The sequence below is a fragment of the Cydia strobilella genome, chromosome 1, assembly GCF_947568885.1.
Source record: "Cydia strobilella chromosome 1, ilCydStro3.1, whole genome shotgun sequence".
NCBI classification, from domain to species: Eukaryota; Metazoa; Arthropoda; class Insecta; order Lepidoptera; family Tortricidae; genus Cydia; species Cydia strobilella.
This window is the reverse complement of record NC_086041.1, coordinates 23,215,001-23,227,350: the sequence shown is the minus strand read 5'-3', so window position 1 is coordinate 23,227,350 and position 12,350 is coordinate 23,215,001. Positions and strand designations below refer to the sequence as shown.

The 12,350-nt window shown below is 38.4% G+C and overlaps 1 protein-coding gene across 2 annotated transcripts in view; it reads left to right on the top strand.

Moving 5' to 3' along the window:
• LOC134741827 (protein argonaute-2-like) overlaps window positions 1-12,350 on the top strand; it is a 49,829-nt gene that overhangs the window by 11,183 nt on the left and 26,296 nt on the right. For both annotated transcript variants that reach the window (XM_063674722.1, XM_063674728.1), the window contains 7 exons: window positions 1,787-1,963; window positions 3,508-3,596; window positions 3,913-4,012; window positions 8,403-8,523; window positions 9,693-9,832; window positions 10,793-10,962; window positions 11,724-11,817. In XM_063674722.1, the coding sequence (XP_063530792.1) occupies window positions 1,787-1,963; window positions 3,508-3,596; window positions 3,913-4,012; window positions 8,403-8,523; window positions 9,693-9,832; window positions 10,793-10,962; window positions 11,724-11,817 (891 nt within the window). The remainder of the gene's footprint in view (window positions 1-1,786; window positions 1,964-3,507; window positions 3,597-3,912; window positions 4,013-8,402; window positions 8,524-9,692; window positions 9,833-10,792; window positions 10,963-11,723; window positions 11,818-12,350) is intronic.

Genomic DNA, 12,350 nt, shown 5'->3' with positions numbered 1-12,350 from the left:
TTTTCCTACTAGTTAAATCAGTTTCTTTTTTTGAATCTTCAAAATGATTAACCACTATGGAATTTATATGAAAACTGCAGAAGTGACGTCGTAGTGAAGTCACCTATTTTTAGGGTTCCGTACCCAAAGGGTAAAAACGGGACCCTATTACTAAGACTCCGCTGTCCGTCTGTCTGTCACCAGGCTGTATCTCATGAACCGTGATAGCTAGACAGTTGAAATTTTCACAGATGATGTATTTCTGTTGCCGCTATAACAACAAATACTAAAAAGTACGGAACCCTCGGTGCGCGAGTCAGACTCAATCAATCAATCAATCTCGGTCAATTTTTATTAGGGTTCCGTACCCAAAGGGTAAAAACAGGACCCTATTACTAAGACTCCGCTGTCCGTCTGTCTGTCACCAGGCTGTATCTCATGAACCGTGATAGCTAGACAGTTGAAATTTTCACAGATGATGTATTTCTGTTGCCGCTATAACAACAAATACTAAAAACAGAATAATATAAATATTTAAATGGGGCTCCCATACAATAAACGTGATTTTTTTTGCTTTTATTTTCCGTAATGGTACGGAACCCTTCGTGCGCGAGTCCGACTCGCACTTGGCCGATTTTTTTAGTTCTATACGATTTATTACATATAAATTGTGTTAACCTTTTGAACGCCAAGCATTGACGTAACTCGACGTGACACCGCAATGAAGCAAAATAAAACCTTAGAGAACAATAGTGATTACAAAACAGAATATCGATATTTTCACTGATTTCGTTTTTGACATACTTAGATTAGAAGAACCACTACACAGGTGTTTTACAATATAATATTAGATAATTCTGGCTTTTAGCTCTACTAAAAACCTTTAAATAACGTATTTAAATATCAAAATGTACTTGTAACTTCCACTCAAATCTCTCAATAATGCCACATCACTACTTGGTGGTGACGTCAGGCATCGGACGTGAAGTGCCGTCATGGGCGCACGGAACACTGATAAGCGCGCGTTACTCAGAGATGTGCAAACCCGTTGTCGATTATTATTACCTACTAATTAGCAAACTGCAGTATCGTTACAATAAAATAAATGCATAAGGGGTTACATTATCACAAAAGGTCAGTACCGTCTTTCAAACCAAGTTGTTTAAATTAAGCACGAAAACAAGTACCGTAACAGCACAAATAGCAATTATTTTAGCAAAAACAACTCCTATTACAAAATGTATGGGATTAAGCCATATCTATTATTGATGGCGCTAGCGTGTTTGTCGGAACTGCGCGAAACGATTTCTATTAGGAGATTGTTACTTTCATATAATAATATTATTCCTCCATGACTCGGTCACATCACTAGGCGACGTCAAGTGCCGTTTTTGGCGTGGCTAGCTATGCTATTTACTGGGTAAGTCGTATTATAACATAATGTTGTTTTTTTTTAACCTTCTATTCATAGTTGAATTGTAATAAAGTTATACAATAAAGTAGAAGGGCAAAATAAAATAATGCAAATACAAACAAAGAAATATAGTTATTTATTAAAGAGTCTTTGATAAATTAAGTTTGGACGGCAAATGACGTCGGCGGCGTGAGTGGCACAAAATGTCGACGACGTGATTTACCGTCTTTGGCGGTCAAAAGGTTAAAAAACAGCTGCTGTCTACGTTTTTATATTATAATAATGATCTGGTGCTTTATTTCGTACATGGTATGAAATAATTTATTTTAAATACAGGCAACATCCCTATTGTTTTTGGTGACATTTAATTCCATATTTTATTTTATATTTCAGCATCGCTACGACGTTACGTACAAACCGGACAAGCCCAAGAAAATGATTTCTCCCGTATTTGTAGCTATAAAGAAAAAACATTTCCCCAGGGAACTAATTGCATTTGATCAGATGAAAAATTGCTACTGCTTAAAGCCCTTGCCGAATGTATCCGACACAGACCGTTATGCTATAACGGTAAGTGAAACTAAACGTTATGAGTTATTTAAAAAAAAAACTGCCTCATAATTAATTAATAACAAACAACAATTCCGTTCAACATTAAACAAAATATTGTAGGTATTATATACAAGTCAACATATTCTATCTATTGAGACTATTGATAAAAAGGTGACCTGTAACCCATTTGTTTTAAGGTACCAAGATGCAAAAAGATGTGTATTTGAACTTGTTGGACTTGGTGTATCCAAACTAATATTATAAATGCGAAAGTCTGTCTGTCTGTGCGTTACCTCTTAATGCTTAAACCGCTAAACCGATTTAGTTGAAATTTAGCATAGAGGTAGTTCGAGTCCCGGAAAAGGACATATAGTTTTGATCCTGAAAATCATCCCTTAAGAGGGTCTATTCCTATCTCTTTTAGGTTCTTCTGGACCGTCGTCAACCAGGTGGCGGGCCGTCTTCCGGCGCCTCGCGCTGTCGTGGGTATGCTCAGGGCAGCTCGTACCATATGGTCTTCAGGGCGGCGAAGTACATGTCCATACCATCGTAGGCGGCGTTCTTTAACCTTGTCGATTATGGGCGCGATCTTATAACTCCCTCTGATGTGGATATTCCGTACTTTGTCCAGCAGTGTGACACCCGCTGACCAGCGTAACATGCGCATTTCTGTCGTGTGTAGCTTAGACAGCTGCTGTTTATTGGATGCCCAACACTCGGTACCATAAAGTATAGCGGGTCTTATTGCTGTTTTATAAAGTTTTCCCTTGAGTTTGATGGGCATCTTCTTGTCACACATTACGCTTGTGAGTTGTCTCCACTTCATCCACCCCGTAGTTGTTCTGTGGGTTACATCTCGGTCGATTTTACCGTCGCTGCTAATAATCGAACCCAAATATTTGAAATGGTTCACTGTCGGAATGAGTGAGTCATCGATGTGGAATTTTATGTTGTTTACGTCCGTCTGGCCATCGAATATACACGACATATGCTCCGTTTTTTTGAGACTGATTTTAAGACCATTATTTTCGAGCGTTCTTAACCAACTGTTGAAGTCGCTTTGCAGGTCTTCCACCGAGTCCGATATCAGAGCATCCATGGCACAGGTTTCTGGCATTTCTTAGTAAGGTAGTCCATGGTGACATTAAACAGAAGGGGACTTAGCGCTGAACCTTGATGAACTCCAACCGTGATTTCAAACTTGCCGCAAGTTCCTGCTGGGCTAACCACCTGAGTTGTGACACCTCTATACATATCCTGTATAAACGCTACATATTGTTCAGGGACATTTTGTGCTCTAAGTGCGTCCCAGATAAGGTCCCGTGGCACATGGTCGAAGGGTCGAATGTTCGCATTTTTACCTAATTAGTTATCCCTTTTGGTGGTGAAAAGAAGGGTGTAATAAAAAGCAGATTTGTTTAAAAATTTAGGTACCCAAATTACTAATTCCACGCAGACGAAGTCGCGGGCAAAAGCTAGTATTGAATATGATGAATCTCATCATTTAAGCTTGGCTTAGCTGATCTAATTTTAGTCAATGTAACACGACATGATTCTTTCAGGACGAATATATCGATGGAAACGGTAAGAAGATCCCTGTGGAAGTTTCTTTCAAATTTACTGGAATTGTGGATCTCAGTACTATAATTACGTAAGTCTTCGTCAAATAAGTATCCACTTCAAAATGTTTTATTATCCAACTGTTTTTTGCATCCAACAATATCTGAATTTTGTGTGTCAAGTTTTTTAAAAATACTTTTGACATTCAACAAGCATTATCTAATGCTTGTTGAATGTCAAAAGTATTTTAAAAAACATGGCAATCTACAATTATTGCAATAGATTGATTTAATTGGATTATTGAAATAGGTGCGTCGACAGATTATCTCAATAATCAGTTAATATACTAATACTTTGTTTAAAATGTGTTGTGAATATGTAAAAAACAGTTATATTTTTTCTATCAGGTACATGAAGAGCGGAGGCAGCTCATTGAACCCGCCTACTGAAGCCATTCAGTGCGTCGACGTAATCTTACGACAGGGCACATTGGAGTCTTACATAAAGGTAAGTGTGAAACTAACATTGTAATTTTTAATTGTGGCTGTGATGAAGTGTAATGTAAAGTAGTCGCTTCTTGCCCTAAATTGGCAGCACTGAGGACTGACCATTGTCGGTTTATTCGTTTGTTGTAATTCATGTTTATAGGGTTCATTTAACTTTAAGTCTGTGTAAAATGAGGATCCTGACCACAATATGCTAAACGATTTATTTGCTCTACATACAGGGTAATTTTTGACCAGTTAGCCATATTTGAATACTAGCGACCCGCCCCGGTTTCGCACGGGTTACACAAAATCTTAACAAATTATACACCTGAACCTTCCTCAAGAATCACTCTATTGATAATAATGTGAAGACCGCATGAAAATCCGTACAGTAGTTTTCGAGTTTATCGCGAACATACATAAAAACAAACAGACAGAAGCGACGGGGGACTTGATGAGTGTAATGATGTCGTTTAGATCAGCAGTAACAACGCATTTTTGAAAAAAAAATAGTGGTACTTTTATTTTGACATTTTTATTCATCAATAACAAAAAATATGGTCACTGTATCAGTTTTCTTCGATTAGATTCATGCAATACTATGGCAAGTACAATGCACTAGGAAGGGATTATAAAATCTCGTAGCCAATCAGGGTTTAGCACACGCCTGGCGGGCGATTGTCGCCCCGCCACCATCCCGACACCGGATAGTCAGTGGCAGGGGGGCGAAACTTAAAAGGGGGGTCACTTATACATGGAAGCCAGCGCCGTCGGCATCGACTTTCCAACAAAATTTCCTCACCTGATGGTTCCATATAGATCAACTAGATGGTGTCACCGCGGAAAAACATGTTTACTCCTTTATCTGTGGTGGATTAAGAAACTCGCATCCAGGCCATAATTGTTAAAAATAAATAAAAAACTGCATTTGATAAGGGTCCTCCACACTCGTGCGCGAATCGCGACGCGAAGCCGCGAACGTGAGTGTGGAGTCTAGTTCGCTAATCAGCGAAATCGACTCCACACTCGCGTTCGCGGCTTTGCGCCGCGTAGTGGAGAGGGCTTAACACGTTTCAAGTATAACACGTTTAATTTTTTTTGTTATTAAGGTACCTCACATTTTTTAAATAGTTTTAATGCCAGGCAGTATCACTAAGAGGCTATACTTCCAGATACTTAACCATTGATTTAGGGGTCCCTCAAGGCTCTCATTTAGGACCGCTTTTATTTATCATATATGTAAACGACATGGGTTCATCGTTTTCTAGTTCAAGACATCTAGTTTATGCAGACGATACAAAAAAATTCTAAATCATAAAAACAAAGAACGACTGCTTGGACATGCAACGCGATCTTGATAGCTTTGCCGCATATTGCGGTTATAACCAATTGCTTTTGAACCCTGATAAATGCAACTGTATTACTTTCACTCATAAACAAAGTCCCCTTCTTTTCAATTATAGTTTTTCAGGAAGGATCATAAATAGAATCACCAAGGTCCGAGATCTTGGTATTATTTTGGATTCTAAGCTTAACTTCATTTCACACATAGACCACATCTCCGAGAGGGCCTACAAGAAATTGGGCCTGATACTTAGACTATCTCAACCATTTAAAGATCCAAATACCCTAAAAGTATTATACTCCTCTTACGTTCGCAGCATTTTAGAGTTCGGTAGCGTCGTCTGGACCCCTCAATATACCGTTTACATAAAAAGAATTGAAAGAATCCAAAAAAAGCTGTTAAATTCGCTCAATTTCCGCCACGGTCTGAATATGTCAGAGAATAGCACACACCGTCGTAGTCTAGGGCCACTAGATACACGACGTGTTTATATAGACCAAATGTTTCTGTATAAACTCTTAAATGGCCTTACTGATTCTTCCACTCTTCTTGAAAAAATTGTCTTAAAATTGCCTCGTATTCCCACGCGCCACCCCCAAACATTCCATATCGATTTTTGTAGATCTAATTTCGCCAAAAATACTTTTTTTAGACGAGCCTGTCATGATTACAATGTTAATTTCATAAATCTAGATATCTTCTCATTGTCTTTCGGTAAATATAGTAGTGGTCTGCGGAGCTTACTTTTTCCATAGCAGTCTTTGCTTTAAAAAAAAAAAAAATTGTAATTGATCTATAGTCTTATGTAACGTATGTATGTTTGTAAGCATGTTTGATACTTAGGTACTTTATTAGTTGTGTATCCAATTGTTACTTCTGTGTATCTTCCTATTTATAGGCAGTGCCGAACAAGCCCTGTTTCTACTTGTTATCAATATCAGTATGTTATAATTAATGGAACTATAGGTCTTATTGTATATCTGCAAGTTTAAACTTATCTGTATGTGACTGTTTGTTTCCTAAATAAATTAGAAAAAAATATATATATAATTTAATTTATATGAACATAATATAATCGTTTTTATTAACAACAAGTAACTAAATAGTTTCATTTCACCAAGTGCCCTACGTGAAACGAAACATTAAAAAAAGTCATAGTAACCGTCAACAGGGACCGGCCCGCTATCCCTTATCGGGGTTTTATAAGGGTATTGCATAAGGCTTAACTCACCATACCCTTTGCCAGACAAAAACCTTTGTTTTGCTTTTAAAAACCTTTATATAAAGCTACCACATTTGAGTAATCGGTAGCCCAAATACCCTTATCATCCGCTCACCAACACCTTGCATATTGCTTATAAGGGTTAGCCTTATAAAGGGCTTCCCTTTTAGCATATAAGCGTGCTAATTTAAGTCGTCTACCTTGTCCATAAAGCACACATTACTTCGAATCTGAGCGATCGTCGGCGGCGACGGCGGCGTTCTTTGACTAGGCACGTATTTTCTTTCCTTATCATACACTACCGTAGATATATACTAATCCTGTCTCTTTCACGCAAAGGGAAACCTTTATAAAAAGCGCTTAAAGATAAGGGTAACCCTTATTAAGAGCTAGCATTATTTTTGGTTAGCTTTTCGGTAAGGTTTAGTCAAAGGTAAGGGTATGAATGGGCTTGCAGTTCAAAAGAGAAAGTCTTTCAATGTGTTAGCCGTGTTTAAGTGTCGCCCATTGAAAGGGTTTTATCGCGGAAAGGGTTGTCCGGTCCCTGACTGACGGTCTAGAACTACAGAACTATAAAAGTCAAACAGAAAATTTAAAATTTTTGAATTTTAATTAATAATTGAAGTATAATCACTATAAATTGTTGAAAATGAGTGCGCCTGGGAGAAAGAAACGATTTTGCCTCTTCGACTTTGCGAATTAAAACAATATGACTCCGAAACGCGTCAATGCTTCGTGCATGGCTCGTGCTAAGTTAGCACTGCTAACTAGTTACATTGTTTACGTCCCAGTTTTAATAGTGGATTTATATTATTTCGAACTAATTTACTATAAGTGCTACCCGTAGAAAATATCTTTTGGTTTGTTATGCATGCAAGTAATGAAAAATAAACGACATTTTTACACATCGTCTTTTTACTTTTGCGACTAAAATATTGTTTCGTGATACCATTTATAAAAGACTGGTATAGTAAATCGTCACTGAATGTGAATAGGTATTACATATTTTCGCCTTTTTCCTTGACCGTGCACAGTGCACTACAATGAGGTGTATTCATTTTTCACGTGATTGCTTTGCAATAAGGTGAAATAATGGAAACCTCATTGTAGTTCACTGTAAACGGTCAAGGAAAAGGCGCCAGTTTTTGTTAGTATGCATGTGTGCCACGCAAACGCAAAGGTTAGTTGATCCAGTATCCGCTTGGGGCGTCTGTGTAGACGTTTTTTGACATTTACTCGCGAGTTGGCTCTCTTTTACTATACATATAATACTATACTCTTTGGTCAGTGGCATCGATGACGTGTTGCGTGCGCACGTGTTAAATTCGTAATTAATAAAAATGGCGCAAAGCCGCGAATACTATGAGATGGTACGGTATTACGTAACCTTGAGCTCTCTCTGTCTCTTAATACCATTAATTAATAAATAAGACCTATCGCTCGCGCGCAACACGAGCCGCGTGCAAGACAAACTACCCTCTTTTTTATTTCTGTGTCTCGTGCTACTTGATAACGCTATACCTCGCCCCCGAGCGCGTACTTTTGGGTGACCAAGCACGCGTTGAATATTCGGATTTCAAAAAGTGGCTACAAATTGAAAAACATAAAAAAATGTATTCTTTTTAGTTCACTAAGATTTTTCTTTACTAAGGGACTTTCTCGCAACTTATATTACCGTATGGCTAACTACTCAAAAATAACTGTATATGACGGACCGAGGTTGCAACTCACGATTTTATTAGCCCATACATATACGAAAGGTTAAAATGAATGTATTCTACACAAATGAGATATACTTCCGTTTGCAATTTATCGCTTTTGTCAATAAAGTGTTATGTTTAGGCGGGTCGGCAGTTCTTCAAGCGACCGTCGCGTCCGATCGACCTCGGCGACGGGCTGGAGATGTGGACGGGAATGTTCCAGTCTGCGATCTTCACCACGCGCCCCTTCATCAACGTCGATGGTGCGTTATAACTAACACATTTCTTCTACCATTTGTTATACTTCTGATTATACCTGAACATTTTTAAGATTGGACGGACCAATACATTATCTAATTATCGGACTTCATTATGGAACTACTCTATAAAATGAGGTATAATAGTGTTGCTTCCGTCGCCGGTTATGTTGCTTTCACCATTGACTAGTAAATATTCAAGACGGACAGCCTCCACGCAACACCGCTAGGGAATGCAAAAACCGGACAAAATTCAAAACCGAAAAACATGTAACAAAACCGGTCAAAAACCGGTTTTACGAAAAACATTGTAAAACATTTCTGAATATTTTTTCACCGCTTTAGGGTTCTATCTAGATGGCCTGCTTTACTTTATGGCTCCTCTACACTATCGGCGATGATAGACGATGGCGGCGTGGCGGGCACGATAGTGGAGTAGAGGAGGAATTAAGTATTCAATTTTCATATGTGCACATAATAAGATCATAAAATGAAGAAAAAAAAACGTGGTAAGTAAACTGGGTAGTTGACTAGGTAACGTTATGCAGTTTGTTTTTGTGTTGGTTTAGTTATTCACTTCCCTCACTACTTTCACGGTCGTATCACAATCCCACGATATAATCCGCCTTCCTCGAGTGCCTTTTTTTCTATTTTTTTTTTCATTTTAGCTTTATATGTGGTATTTCCTATAACAAGGGACCTTATTGTCGATGGCACTTACGACATTATAAACGATGCTCCGATATAAATACAATGCCGCGCGACGCTGTGCGGCGTAAGCGCCATCGACAATAAGGTCCCTTTTCATGGAAAATGCCCCATGTATAACATGTAAACGTAAAATTCGACTTTCCTGGCCGTTGTTTTATACACAAAAGTACAATTAAAGCAGAATATAATCATTTTAGGCATATTCTAATTTAAAAAATATAAAAAAAAAATTGTGAAAGTAAAGCTTCGGTAATAAAATATTCCAATGAAACCTATAGCGAACATGATCGGTTAAGCCTTTTTTGACTTATCGCAAAAAGTATTCCCTTAGGTAGTAAAAAATGTACAAAGCGCTGCGAAGGTCAAGCCCCAGTTTAACCCATAATTTTGATTCATGGTTGAGATCATGCAAATTGCCTAAAGCAATATTATGTTTGGAGTTAAATCCCCTTTTCTGTTTACAGTCGCTCACAAAGGATTCCCTCGAGCGCAGCCCCTCGTGCAGGCTCTGACCAACGACTTCAAGCTGAACACCAACGAAAAAGTGGAAAACCAGCGAAGCAGAAGCGTGGACTCCTTCCTGGCCTTTGTCAAAGGACTCAAGGTTATTGTATTGTAGTTCGGGCGATTTTCCGCAACTCTACGACTGGCGCCTATTTTGCGTGACATGAGGGGGGGGGGGGGGGGGTGGCTATTGTTAAGAGAATAAGAGCGTGTCAAGGTAATTTTGAACACCTCGCCCGCTTAGACACTTCTGCTGCTGACTGTATATTATATAAGTAGTAGTAGTAGTATTGAACCATATTTTTGCAGGTTTATTTTATTGTTTTATGTAAGTTATGGATTTTTTCCGCACCAATGATAACTGACAAAAAACTGTCAGCAAGCGTAATGCGGCTCGAATTATAGTTGTATAATATAATTAGATGGTTTTCACCAAAACCTTGAAACCTTGCAACCCTTTCAACGCCACGGCTATTGTATATAGCACACCACTGTGAACCTTATTGGAATGCAAGAAGATCGATTATAAAGCGGGATTTACATTACGAAATTGGTGTCATGCATGTTGAAATCAGTTTCACGAAAGTAGTGTCGATATATACGAAAGTAATTTCGTGAAATAATTAGTGTCGTGAAATTCACAGTATCGCAGTGACCATGGCCCCATCAGTATCTAAGCTATACGTCCGCACAGCGCAGGCACTTTCGCGACACTAGTTTTTCACGTCGCATTTACACTACGAAATTATTTGCATGACTAATTTCACCAAAAAATCGTGCAGGGCACGAAATTGATTTGCTTTCATGAAATTAATGCATGCATTACGAAAATATTAAATTACACGTAAAACTTTTGGTAAAACTACTGTCACGAAATCAATTTCTCGCCACTAATTTCGTAATGTACATCCCGCTTAACGGTAACCGTGAGCGTCTGTGGACGTCTTTGACGGTCAAAGGGTTATTAGTATAGGATTTCTTCTCCATACACCAGAAGGCGGCTAAAGATGTGCATGACTTCATTCAGTTTTGTTACCCTTACTCTGTATGTATCATGCAGGTGGTCGCGTACATCGGCGGGGATACGTCATCCGGCGGGCAGAAGCGCGAGTTCATCGCCAACGGCCTCTCGGACTCGCCCAACAAGCTGTCCTTCCCCATGGACATCGGCGGCGGCAAGACTAAGACCGTCACCGTCGCTGACTACTTCGCCAAGGAGAAGGGATACAGGTCAGCCGATTAACCCTTCAATGCATACCTCCTTTGGGATGCAGCATTAATATATACAACAAACATTAAATTTTATGAGAAATAAATTAAAGTTTTGTATAAAAATAAAAACTACTGGAAATTTGGTTGATGGTTTGTAGTATGTTTTTATAGGTGCTAATGTTGCTATGCACAAAGATAGATATAACTCCGTAATAGATGGATACAGTCTAAGGAAAAAACGTGCCTCGAAAATCAAGAAAATTTGATTCTCGTTCAGAGGGCGCTACTAGCTTTGGCCTACAGTCGTATAGATGGCGTTGACGGTTTCGTTTGTTATTTAACAATTTTAACGCTTATCAGTGAAAGAACATGGGTCAAAACCATAAAAATAATTAATGCAAATAAAAATAAAACATTTATCCATATTTAAATACATTTTATCGTATTTTTATAAATCTTCATTTTTAGTTTTAAAGTGTGTCGACAGATGGCAGTGAATTTACTGGGGTTACAAAATTTACTATGACAGTACGGCTCTAGTATAAGTTACTCTATGCTATGCACCATACACATCTCCATCGCGTTCAACTGTCAGATATCTGTTGCTATAACAGTTGCTCACATATACATGCTATTTACAAACTTGAATTTACATGTGGTTCTACTATGGTTGAGCAAAAAGCACGGTTTAAACGGATTGGAGTGATTCTAAAATGTTAAATGTGTGCTATTTGCACGTTTGTTATTTAAGATTAACCTAGTTATGCTTATCCCTACAGGTTGCGCTATCCCAATTTAAACTGCGTGTGGGTTGGTCCAAGGGATAAAAACATAAACTACCCCATGGAGCTCTTGGAAGTTGCATATGGACAGGTGAGTAATAAGTTTATTTTTCGGAATAAAATTAATGGGAAATAGACATGCGAAATAGCATCAGATATCCAGGGATAGTAAAAATATCTAAACAATATGTACAACATATGTAGACGTCACTGCAGGCATGAGCTAGTCTTACGTTAAAAAGTCTCAAGTCTTACTTACGTTCCGGAAAACCAACAAACCTTCAACAGATATATCATTCTTCTTCTTCTTAAAGCCATCTCCTGCCGGAGGTCGGCTATCATGATGGCTATACGGGCATTAGATATTGAGCGTGTACTGTGTTTATGTATAACATTACTTGATCCCACATTTTTTTTTCTGCCATGGGCCAGGGTCTCTGTTTGGCATAATTACGAGATAAATATATAAGATAGTGAGAGGTATTAAAATTAGATATTATAATTACCGTACTATTTTTTACCTCTGTGTCCGTCCGTCCGTCCAATTATTCGTTCAATTTCACTGACTTGTTGCAAAGTTGACATAAAAAGCTAAGTTGCCAGACATGCTGTATGTGAGTGTCC